This window comes from Gallinula chloropus (assembly GCF_964237585.1).
Source record: "Gallinula chloropus genome assembly, chromosome: 2".
NCBI lineage: Eukaryota > Metazoa > Chordata > Aves > Gruiformes > Rallidae > Gallinula > Gallinula chloropus.
The window spans coordinates 52,757,685-52,770,883 of NC_140086.1; the positions used below are offsets into that span (position 1 = coordinate 52,757,685).

The 13,199-nt window shown below is 40.2% G+C and overlaps 1 protein-coding gene across 1 annotated transcript in view; it reads left to right on the plus strand.

The window, feature by feature from the left end:
• The window catches only part of SMCHD1 (structural maintenance of chromosomes flexible hinge domain containing 1), a gene marked incomplete at its 5' end in the record, with an annotated part of 83,398 nt that overhangs the window by 2,414 nt on the left and 67,785 nt on the right, over positions 1–13,199 (plus strand). The window contains 2 exons of the mRNA XM_084260391.1: positions 9,922–9,997; positions 10,452–10,613. Of these exons, the coding sequence (XP_084116517.1) occupies positions 9,922–9,997; positions 10,452–10,613 (238 nt within the window). The remainder of the gene's footprint in view (positions 1–9,921; positions 9,998–10,451; positions 10,614–13,199) is intronic.

Consider the following 13,199-nt stretch of genomic DNA (forward strand, 5'->3'; position numbering starts at 1 on the left):
TTTCCGTTGCAGCTAATTTCAGCGTGGTGGCTCTTTGCACCTTGAAGATTTCCTTAGCTTACATGTGGGACATCCAGCTCAGAAAGCATGCCAAGGCAGATGGTTTGACATGACCAGTAAATGCTGGTACGGCGAAAACTGGACAGGCCGAGGTCCGAGGAGTTTGATGTTTGATGCCTCCCACACCAACTGTGTACAGGTTCTCGTTAGGCTTCTGGAAGGGCATACGGGCATCTTGGTGCCTCAGGGAGTTTTGTATGTCTTTCTCCAGGTGTGGTACTCCAAAGTGCTAAATTTCTGACATTTTGACAGTTATCAGCTAACTACTTTCAGGATAAACGTGCTGAATTGGTTTCCCCATTGGGACAGACTTTCCCCACATCATGGTACTGAAAACGTGTTAGTGAAGTTACAAAAGTTCAGGAATAAAAATTCTGATAAGCAGGTTTGGGATTGTTCAGACTGAGATGAAGCAGAATGTTGTGTTTGGTTTTCCCCAATTATCAGAGAATGGGCATGGGCTTAGGCTGCTACTTCTTTTTCTTAATGCCAAGAGAAGGTGAGTATATTGCTGTTTGTGTAGCAAAATAACTGATTCTTGACACAAGAGATTCAGCGGCTGAGAGATGGATTTTCAAGCCTACTCTGTGTCCTCTTCGTTGTCATGTAAAACATTCCCCTGTTATTATTAAAATGTTCTTTATTAGTTTTTGAAACTTTTGCTTGTTTTGTTTTTGAAGCATGTATTTATTGTCCCCTTATGAATCCTTTTATTGTCCCTTAATGAGTTAATGGCTGGATGTCCCTTTATGTATTGATAAATTTGCTTTTCCTTCAGGGTGTGGGGGAAGATATAAATAAAAAAAACCAAAAAAACAACAAACCAACATTACAAAATAAATTGGACCATATATAGTTTTTATTCTTTGCAGTGATCAATCCTAAAGGAAACACCTTTTAATCAAAAAAGATCTGTTAGCTTGACTATTCCATTTAAGCATATGCGGAGCAATCATGGAATTTCAGTCCCCAGACCCTTGAGGTTTTGAACATAAGAAGTCAATTAATAAGGGAGTCTTGCCTCTTGTTGGGAGCACTGTTGCTTATATATAGCTTTCTGACATCTTTTATTAGGTAAATGCCCCACTGCTTGTCTGGACGTTTAGAGTATTATTATTGGAAAATGCTTACCTGCAGTGAGCAGAATGGAGCTAAAGTTTGTTGGCAGCTAATACTTGACTTTTTGCTCATGTTGTGTGGGTACATGGTGAGGTTGGTGCTTCAGTTTGCTGCTAAAGTAGCAGGAATCCTTGCTTGCATTTATAGGGGTCACACGCCTTTTAAAGTGGAAAGGCGTCTGTGCTGAAAAGTACACAGAAGTTTTGCTGTGTGTGAAGGGCGTATTGAGAGGCTTTCAGGTGAAGTAGCCGTCTGAAGAGAGCTAATGGTGCTAAAATTAGTTACTACTTAAATAGGAATTAAATGCACTTCTAAATGCTTCTTTAATTGTTTTTGAAACTTTTCATCATTGTTGTGACCTCCTCAATGAAGAAGTAGATAGCAAGTATATGTCTCTAATCTGTCTAGGAAATAAGTATCTGTAATTTAAGTAAACACTCATAATTCAGATATCACAACAAACCAAAATATTTTTCGTTTAATCCCTTGTCACATATTTTGTTGAGCTTCACATTGTACCCTGTCAGTCTGCCTCCTATTTAAACAGATTATTTTGCCAGTTCACCAAAATAAATCCCAGTGTATCAGTGAGTTAAGAGGCAAAAAAAAGGGAAGATGGGGAAGCAGTGGTGGAAACTCAAGAAATAAGTGTGGTTTGTTTTTTTAAAAAAATTAATATATGTTTGCCAGTACTCATAAATAAGGTATAATGAAATTATTTGGGATCAGTTTAAAAATATTAGCAAGTTCCATTAGTTTTATCACTAGAGGGTAACTCCTAAATGTTTTTAAGAGGTATTTGGATTACTTACTAAACTACTGTTTTGATAAATTTTCTCAATAAAAGTGCTTCCATTCTTGATGACAAAATCAATCTACCTTGTTTCAATGATAACTTTGTGTTATAAAACCTGTGTTCATTTACTCATTTTTCAAGATTCTCAGTAATCAGAAACTAGAAATAGGTGTATTTTAAACATGCTGTGCATACACAAACCAAGTTTTTCCTTGATTTTTAAATAAACTGTTGGAGGTGCTGTAAGACGTGTATGAGATGTGTATGACAGTGTTTCAGGCTTCACTGCAATGCTTGTGTCTAGCATCTCTTACTGACATCGCAGTGAGGGGAAGGATGCAGTTGGCATAGGCTGTGTGCACTTGAGTGTTACCTTACTTGTTGAGCGATTGGGAAAGCTGTGCCACTTTTAAGTTCCTGAGTACTGGTGATACGATGAGATGCAGAATATCCACATTCCTTGGTGATGACTTATCCAGGTGTAACTTCTTAGATGAGACCAAATATCTTTTGCCTTTGAAGGGTGGCATCGGAGTTCTTGTTACTTTAACAAGTGATGCCATACAGAGTATTTTCACAATAGAGCTTGTATGGAGTTTATATCAAAATTTTGGCCAATAGCTGCACTCGTCAACGTTTGTGATTGTGCTTTAAGACACAATTGCTTGTGAAGGTCTGGTGACAGTTCCTATATTTGTCCAGACTCTGAATTAGTGTACTGGCAGCATACTCTTTGCATAAATTCAGGGTCCCCAGCTTCAGCTGACAGCAGAAGCTTGTTAAATCTTGAAAAGTTGTCTGAGTTAACTCCTCCTGGATAAGATTTTGTAGCTTCTGTAGGAAGCTGTCATGCATTTTCCTTTTTTCTTTTTTCTCTCTTTTCCCACCAAAATTACAATAAAGCTCTACTAAAGATACTGCATTAAATCTTCTATTACTGGATCTACTAGTGTGTAGTGTTTTCTGTTGAGCCACGTGGTCACTTCTCGACACCTTTCATTGATATCTTGTCCTAAACGTTTAAAATGTATAATAGGACTTCTGAAAATAGTGAAACTTTTAAGCAGGACAGAGGACAAGGCACTTCAAGTTTTGCAGCTGTTGTCTTCTGTAATTCATTCTTTAGATAGAGGTGACCCTGTCAAGGAAGGATGGCTTGAAAATGTTTGAGAACGCTAGTATTCACTGCTGGTTTCTGTTTGTAGGTTGTCTCTGTTTGCCATCTGCCCAGGACATAATAAGGGCTATTGGGTCTTCCTGTATCCCTATTCCTGTATCAACTATTCACTTTGAGCTCTGAGAAATGCTTAGAAATAATTTCTGTCTTTTGAATGCAACTTTGGGATGCCCTTTCTGTTAGTGTCCAAAGATAATATATGTTTGTGTTCTGACACTAGGCAAGCTCAAATTATGATTAAGGATGATGGTTATCATGCTTGCTCTGATACCTAGAGTTCTCATTAGCAGGACCTCACTGACACATCCTCCACAGGTTGTCCTCATGTTGAGACTATCTGACCCAATGGTGGACTGGACAAGTTTATCTGATTAGAACTCTTAAGAGTTACATACAGTTGTTCTCAATTATTGCCTCTGTTTAATCTGTTTATAACTTACTTATTCATACAAATTAACAAGTAAGTTATGGCCTTAATGTTATCTGCTTGTATGAATAGTTGATAGATGATATATTTCAGTATCTGTAAGCACTTTTGAAAGATAATTATTGACTTGAAAATCTGCAGTTTGAGAATAAAATCCCTTTTCTTAAATGTGTTTTATTGTTTCATCTGTTTGTTGATTTTGAGTTCTCTCAGGTTGGACTGACAGTTATTTTTAATGTGGCATAAAGTGGGATAGCTAACTGGCAGATGTGTATCTTTCAGGTCACAGATTGGCAAATAGCATGGAACATTCAGTTAGTCATATACAGAATTGCAGAAAGCTGCAGGGCTCTCAGAATTTGGATGTGGCATTTAGATTTTTTTTTTTTTTTTAGACTCCTAAACAAGTCCCCACAAAGGAGTTGCTGGCTCAGTGCGAAATACTCAGAGTAAATTTGTGTTTCTTGTATATCATGTTAAGCAGCTCAGCTGTGCAGGTAAATTCTGTGAAAATGAGTAGCTGTATAGGACAGCACTGAAAATGCCCTTGCCAGATTTCTTCAGAATTAACTGATAGATTTCAGATGCCCTTTAAGAAGTTCACATCGGCAGTATGGTTCATTTAACAAGAAGACTATTTCTGGGCTAGGTGCCACTTTGTGGAAGGTGGCTGCCTAACTTCTCTGTTACCCCTTGAACTATATTGCTGAACACTGAGGCCAGTTCTTCACATCATTCTGGTGGGTCTGCCTGCTGGGAGTGGTTACCACAGGAGGAGACACAGCATTTTAAAGGCATGGAAACTGGTTTTTGTAGGAAACAAGTGTTTCTGCTGGAAAAGTTGTGTTGCAAGGGGTTAAATATCTTCTGTAAAGATCCTGTGCTGTATGAGACTGCTCCGTTCCTTTAGTTTGAAAAGTCAGCACCAGCATTTGTTGTTCTATGGTAACAGTCGGGAGGACCACTGGAAGCAGACTGTGGTGTTTTTTCCTTCACTTACCGCTTCAAGCCTATCCATGTTTATTGCAAGCTGTGGAGGTACACACTGAAGCATTGCACATGTGGGTGTTGAACACCTTTTCCAAGACAGATGGTAAATCCAGAGGTGAACTCTATGTTGATTTCATTTTAAGTGTTCTAGTTGGCTTAGTAGCCATTTAAGCCTCACGGTGTTCAGATCAAATGGGATTAAGATTTGCTTTGGTGCTTATGTGCTCATATGTGAAAGAGAAGAAACTGAGGGCTGTTTGAAGGAGTCTTAGCTGCTGAGGAGTTTCCTGTGATTTGTGGGTTTGTGTTTTGTTTTGAGGTTTTAGTTTGTAGTTTATAAAGAAAACCTGTGAATAAAGCAAGTATATAAATTGAACCTTGCTACTTGATTCAGATTTAAGTGTTGGAGAGATCACAGTTCGTTCTCATTATCATATCTCATACTTGTAAATTGCTCTGTTGAAAGCTGCTTAGGCATCTGGCATTCATCAGGCTGTTTCAAACTCTTACCTTTTAGCATTGTATTAATCTCATGTCATAAATACCCACCAACAAATTGAGAGCTATTAGATTTATATATTTATCATGAAACATAGACAGTGCTCCAGACTGAGTCTCCAGTTCATAAAGACTGTGTCTCTTCTGTTTGTACAAAGACAGCTTCTTGGCTTGTATATCATTTCATGGGTATTGTGACTGACTGGCATTGTGCTGGGGGCAAAACAAGCTCACCTCAGAGAATTTTTCTTAATTTAACTTGTTGCAAATTAACACAAACCTCTGATGATTGATTAGGGGAGCAATTAAACTCATTGGGAAGTGCTTTTCCTCCCCCTTCTCCAAGCTCATCCCTGCCATACACTTCTTTTCCCCCATTCCTAGGTCTAAGCTTGTCTTGTTCTCCTCACACACAGAGCTTGTTGGTGAGAGGTCAGGGACATATGCAGGGCTTCCCTTGGCTGCTGCTCCCCTTCCATGCTCTTACTGGTTTTCTTCTGCTCTGGTGGGTTGGCCACAACCACAGCATGGTGGGCATAGGAGGACAAAGGGGAAATTCTCTGCTCTGGCATGTATATGCCTGGGCACCACCACCTGTTGGCTGCCCTGGAGTACCTTCTTTCAGTCTGTCTCCAGTGTCCTCCCTAGCAGTGTCTCCTCTAGGAGACACTGTTTGAGCAGAAACACCATGTGCCTTTCTAGTTGAGATGTTGGTGTGCAGTGCTTGTTTACATCAGTTTGAGAGCTATCTGGCACTGGCTATGACTGGCAAAGGGCAATTCATGGTGTCCTTCCACAGTGGTCACCCCAAGAGCCCTCTGGCACCAAAACCCTGCAGTGTACAGTCAGTGCGTACCCCTCCACTTGTGGTTTAACAAACAACCTAAATGGCTCTTAGTGAACAGCTGGTATTCTTTTCCCAGACTATTTATTTTTACTTTTGCATTTGCTCATAATGATCATGTGTAACTAATACTTTAGGAATCCTTGTCCTTTTGTATATCTATCTTTCTGTTAGGGGAACATACGATTAAAATATTTTTTTTCCTAGACTGTGGATTAATTTGGATCTTTTCTCAGCTTTTTCCTGGAAGTCTTTTCTTTTGTAGCCCCCAAAATAAAAGTTTTCTTCTTACCTGTTTTAACATGCTAACCTCCAAATGTACTTTCACTGTGAATATGGAGAGATATTCCTGAGTATAGTGATTCTATTGTACTCTTCAAGATTTTGATGACATCAAAGGTTAGATCATGATTGTGCATCTGGAAAATTTGCAAAAGAATAACCAGCGGATTTGTAATCTGAACATACTGCGAAGTTGTCATGTGAATCTTCTGAAGTCAAGAACTGAGTGCATCTTTGGTGCTTACTTGAATAAATGCTGAGCTGAAAGGGGCACAGCAATGAAACTTTCAAGTCAACAAAACATAGAATGATATCTCTCATATGTGAGAAACTTCATTTCTTTCTCACCAAGAATCTGACCAAACATTGTAGGAATCAAATGAAACATCATCAGCTGTTCAAGTAAATGACCCAGTAGGTTTGCTGGACATCATCACATCCACATAATGAGACAACTGTAGAGCCACCTCGCTGCCACCTGGCATAGTGGGAAGAGACAGGGGCTAACTAGGAGTATAGGACTGAGGGAAGGAGGAGGTAAAACCAGTAGGTCTTATAGAAAATTTCTCCGTTTGAACACCTGATTTCTCTAAGTTGGACAAAGTTTACAAAGGATGTAGCCTCTTAAAATCTTGCATGGACAAGAAAAACAAGTTATTTGCAATTAGGATTGACAGACTTGGCCCGTGAAGCTGCCTAGTAGCTTATCTTGAAATGACAGCCTCTTGGAGCAAAGCAGAAAGGACATGTTGCCGGTAGATACAGTAACGCTCACCCAGGAAACGCAGGTCGTGCTCTGCCTGCGGGGCTGTTGTGGTTGGCTTAGTTGAGCCTCACACGTGGAATGGGGGAGAGGCAGGAGGAGGCAGCTGCTCCTGCTTGGTGGGCAGGCTGCTGTCTTGTGCATATACTATCTTGTCCTAATGCCTTGCTACTGTAAACACTTCAATCTTAAAGCCTTTAAGTAGATAGTTCACTCTTAAAATGTTTTGAGAGCAGAACTTTTGGGAGGTAGACAGGGAAGCAGTAATTATAGCTTATCTGTGCATGTTTCAAAGATAAAACTTTCCAGTTCAGTTTATATATTCACCATTAACATCAAATGGCACAAAAGGATGTTAGCTTTGTAGTATCCATAATATTTAGTACTTATTCTACTTGCTCAGAGCAATTTTTATTCTTTTTTTTTGGGCACAGATTTGCCATGGGGAAATCTGTGTAATTTGGGACTTAAGTTGAAGTGATCTGAATATAGAAGAGCTAAAAAGTAATAATTACTCCAGACTTTAAAGTCTGAACATCAGTCTCTTTCTGTCATCTCAATTTGTTTTACTTGCACTCATTGCCATGAGATGTTTGACTATTTTGCTAATTTTGCTGATATGTATCTTTAATATAGTCATAGATAGGGAGAAGGTAACTAAAAGGTGGAAGGCAGGCTTCTAATGAAACCTTAAGCAGTGTTTTAAGAATATTTTTGTTAAGTCTGAGTGCTAGAGATGAAAAGAAAGAGATGTGGGAAATGATGAGGGCAAACTGCTACAGGGAATGCAAGAGCTTCAGGAAAGAATCTAAAAGTGCAGAAAGCACCTGTCAGAGTCATGAGCATAGGACTGACTGGGTTGATGCAGTTAAACAAGACCAAAGCTGACTTTTCGTTGAGTTTCAAGTACCTGGAAGAGCAGGAAAAAATACAAATACTTAGTTTATCATTTAGAGGAAGAGATTGGTACTGGATGTCTGTGTGCAAAAATGAGGGCAGATGCATATAAACATATGTAGAAAGCAAGATAAAATGTCCAGAGCTACAAAAATGTTCAAAAGCTGGAGGTAGCAAAGATTGTTCTAGTCCAGAAAAATATACTTAGAATTTTTTTTAAGATAAAAACACTTAAATCATTATTTATTTTTAAAACATATAGTATAGTTGAAGAACAAAGATGTTAATGTGTATCCAAAATTAAGATGTATTTTATTTAATTTCACAAAGCGGTGCATTTAAATATGAAACATCCTTTAGGTCATGAGCTTTGCTGTCGTAGCTGCAGTCTGGAGTAAAGTTGTTGTTGCAGTTTTGTGAGGCTGTGCTGCTGAGACATTTCTTTAAGCAGCAGTTAGAGTTTTCTGCCAGCCTAAACTATAAACAACGAGCAACTCAAGGCCAAAGTCATGGCCCGAGAGATAGTGAAGCGCCTCTGAGAATCACGTGTAGGAGAAAACAACCTGGCAGCAGCTGCATTTTGCCCCCGGAGAAGGGAGTGAGAAGATGTAACGAGCTGTGCAGACACCAAGGCCAGAACAGGGCGGGGGAGGAGGCGGCCCAGGTGCTGGAGAGAAAGATGCCCCTGCAGCCCCTGGAGAAATCCATGGGAAAGGCCGAGACCCCACCTGCAGCCTGTGGAGGGGCTCCATGCTGGATGGAGCAGGTGGAGGCATAGAGGAGATGCTGTGACACTACATTGGAACAAGCCCCTGCCAGCACTTGCAGCCATGAAGAGAAACAGAGATGAGTGAGAGAGAGTTTTGCGTTGGAATGGGTTTGCTGGGGGAAACTGGTGACCCCGTGGAGGACTGGGACTGAGAGACACTGTGATAAAGAGATAAAGCCCTGTGGGAAAGGATTCACGTTGGAGAAGTTTGTGGAGGACTGTCTCCTGTGGGTGAGACCCCACAGTGCAGCAGGGGAAGAGTGTGGAATGAATGCCCCCGTCCCCCCGGCTGAGAAGGAAACCAACTTTCAAGGGACTGACTGAAGCCCCCATCTCCCAGTCCCTGTCCCCCTGTGCTGCGATCAGGGGGAAGAAGGGAATGAAATCATGACTGGAGTGAAGTCTGCTAAGAAGGGAGTGGGTTGGGGGGAGGAGAAGGTGTTTTAAGATCTGAAAGAGGAAAACAGCTCATGAAGAAGTAACCAAGAACCCCATTTTCCCCAGTCCCTGCCCCCTCCCCGTTCTGCAAGCAGGGGGAAGAAGGGAGCAAGATCATGGCTAAAGGGAAGTCTGCTTAGAATGTAGAGGTGGGGGAAAGGTGCTACCGAGAACCCCATTTTCCCCAGTCCCTGACACTCCTGTACTGTGAGTGGGAGGGAAGAAGGGAGCAAAGTCCTGACTAAAGTCTGCTAAGAAGGGAGTGGTGGGGAGAAAGTTTTAAGATTTGGTCGCGCTCCCAACTCCGGTTTTCACTGTTCTGTGTAGTGTAGTGTAATGAATTAGGTAGTTTCTCTCTTCTTCACTCTGTGTTGAGTTTGTTTTGCCCATGTCGTTGATGACAGAATGATCTCTCCCTGTCCTTATTTTGACTCCTGAGCCTCTTCATATATATTTTCTCCCCTGTCCAACTAAGAAGGGGAGTAATAGACGACTTTGGGTGTCTGGCCTCCAGCCAAGGCTAAACCGCCACAGTTGTTCAGGCTCATTCCTCATCCCTGATGTCTAATGTGCAGTCTTACCCATTAGACAGTTTCTCCTCCTTAAAATTCCTGTTGCTTGCTAGATCATATCTGAAGTGGGGAAAGAGCAAACTACTCTAGTACAGACAGTTTTGGCTAAGTTGAGAAAGCAAATGAAGTTTTGGAATGAAACTGTGTTTTATTTCTGAGTTAATATGGGAAAATATTTGGTTGCTTCTCAGTAGTTTGTGACAAAGTGAATAGAAAGACTGCTATTTTTGTTCGTTTTATCTGAATACTTTATGGATTCAGTTAACTGAATAACCTCCAATTTTTGTAGGCATTTGGCATAGATACTGATGAAAACTTTGTTATCACCACCACAAACAGGAAGGAAATTACAGAAGACAACTTCAGTAAGTATCATAGATGGTGAAATAAACATAGCTGTTCTTATATTGATTGTGAAGACCACATGGTGATTGTTTATAATCTATGACATGCAATAATTAATTAGAAGTACGCATCCTATAATAGTGTGCCAAGAACTGCTACAGAGTTGATGTTCTCAAACACATTTTTTACAACTACTTATTAGTATGATGATAGTTACACAAGGTAATTATTTTACCTTCCATCACCAATTTTGTAAATGACATGTAAATAGCTGTTATCTGAGAAAACTTGTGTTACTGATCTTGGAAACATGACAAAATTTTAAATTAAATGTTTTTGCTGGGAAGCTGAGTAGTCAACACCTAAGAAAATGCAGAGATTACCTGAGGCTAAACCTCTGCTGGTTTTGAGAGCAGAAGTTGACTGGCGCAGTGAATGCTCTTCAATACACTTTATATCTCATCTTCACTGCAGGCGAACTTGTTCAAGATGGAGTTACTTTGTACCTGCTGCAGTCAGTTGATCAAACGCTGCTTTCGGCAACCAAGGAGAGAATTGACTTCCTGCCCCACTACGATACTCTGGTCAAGAGCGGGATGTACGAGTACTATGCCAGTGAAGGGCAGAATCCTTTGCGTAAGTGCTTGGCAAAATAATCTGCTGTAAATGATGTTTGTATGAATATAATGTGGCTGTGAGCTGTATCACTTCCTGCTACAGGTGGTGGGAAAACTATGCTCGTAACCATAAAAGAAGAATTAGCGGTGTTCTTTATGCAAATTTTTCTTTCAAAAATAACTCATGTTTACAGAGGTACCTCCTCACATACTGCTTTTAAAAAGTTTGAATATTTTAGAAGTAAAATTACTTCAGTCGTGATAATTATCTTGTGGGTGATACCCAAGCATGTCAGCATTTGTGTTATTAGGTTTTTGGCTCCTGTACTGACTTTATTTGAACTTGGTGACCAGTTTTTGAATGAGCTGCAATAGAATTTTGTCTGCTATCTTTGTGGTTCTACAGGGCTTAATTTACCAGGAAAAGAAAGTATTTCTTTTTAAAAGATGCTGCTTAAGTTTTTATCTAACTGGTATAATAAATATGTAACCAGCATTTCATATGGTTTTATGGAGGGGTGGGGGGGAATATTTCTGTTTATGGCTTCTGATAATTATGTCTGTGGCTACAATTATGTTTTAAATCTGTTCATCTTCTGTGCAGCAGTCTCAAAATTGTAAAGAAAAAATACATCATCAAGACTCAAGCATCATACCATTCACACAGCTATTTCTGTTTCAAAACAGTCTCAACAATATCTGTAAATAGTAACTGTTAAGTACCATTCTCCTTTTGCCCTCTTTCTGCAGTTCATTTATTTTCTGTCTCATCAAAGATGCTATTTTGCTTCAGGTTTGGGGACACTGTTCTCAAAGGGCACTAATAGTTTGGTCAGTGATTCTTGAATCTCTGTGCATGGGAATTGTTCAGTATTAGACAACACAAAGGCTTCTGTCTAGATAGATCTGTCCTTTGTTTCTACCCGGAGCCAGTATCAGATATCTGAGAAATACTAGGAGAACAGAAAGGTAATGCAGAGATGGAACAAAATTGATTTGGGGGACTTCAGATATCCGGTCTGTGGGGTGCACTTTTCTATGAGCTTCCGTGCCTCAGGCTTCACAGCATTTTGTAGGATTGAGCCCCCAGCTTGTATTCACTGTGAAGTGTCACATCTTTTTATATGTGTTGAACTAGTTAGCAGTTTTTCACCTGCTGACCCTGCTTTGTATGCTGGGAGATGTCATAAAGCATTGCTAGCTGACTTAGTGAATCACATTTTAAACTAACAAACTTGTAGGTTGGTGTGCAGAGCTGTGACACTGGTGAGGCCCTGGCACAGGCTGCCCAGAGAAGCTGTGGCTGCCCCCTCTCTGGCAGTGTTCAAGGCCAGGTTGTATGGGGCTTTGGGCAACCTGGTGTGGTGGGAGTTGTTCTTGCCCATAGTGATGCCTCAGAAAGCTGAGGAGGAGCTGGAAGCCACTGTGCAGTGGGAAAGCTAGGATCTGATCGCTGTCACTGAAACTTGGGATGGCTCTGAGCAATCTGATCTAGTTAAAGGTGTCCCTGCTTATTGCAGGGGTGTTGGACTAGATAGTCCTTAAGAGTCCCTTCCAACCTAACACATTCTATGATTCTATAAGAAATGCAAGGGGAGCACTTAGCACTCTCTACAACTACTTGAAAGGATGTTGTAGTGAGGTGGGTGCTGGCCTCTTCTCCCAAGCAACAAGCGATAGGACAAGAGGAAGGTGTGCCAGGGGAGGTTTAGGTTGGATATTGAGAAAAAAAAATTACTGAGAAGTTGTCAGTCGCTGGAATAGGCTACCCTAGGAAGTAGCTGAGTCGCCATCCCTGGAGGTGTGTAGAAGTATCACATGGTTTAGTGGTTGGACCTGCAGTGTTAGGATAATTGCTGGACTTGATGATCTTAAAAGTCTTTTCCACCCAAAATAATTCTATGATTCTGTGGCGCAAGGTCATCAAGTTCTACAATAAATCTTGGTGTCATGTCAGGAAAACAAATGTTTAAAAAAGTTTTCAGTTTAGAAATGTATTCTTTTTAAAGAGTTCTGTTTTCATTATTGCTGCTATTTGGGTTTGTTTGTGGTTTTTTTCCCTATAGCAAAATTTAAATTATTAAACCAATAAATAATACAGACTGAGGACTGTAATTCTTTTGTGGTGCAGAAATTCTCTGATTAGTGCATGGCAATCCAACTGTTACTCTGTTTTCATGGTAATAAACAGCAGTGCAAACACACAGTTGGCTTGTCAGAAGGAACACCATGAGGTCTTTATGAAGCCATTCAGTACTGCTTGTGTAAAGACATGCAAGTGTTTACATGATTTGTAGCTACCATTCATCTACCATGAAATGCTGAAAATCCCCTTGGTAGAAAAACATCTTCTTCTCTCCGCAGTCTTAAGAACAATAATATGAGATGAAAAGGCATAAAGCTTACATATGTTCAGTTTTCCTTCAGTTCCTCACACACATGATTTATTTTTGTTTTCCCTCCTCTTCTTCATAAAAGAAGTTTCCCACTTCTGTTGCCTCACATTATGATCCTGTACATAACTCCAATGATAAATTCTTGTGTTATCCAGAAATTTTGTATTAAGGTCAAATCTAACATCCACATATGTGAGTGTTGCATATTA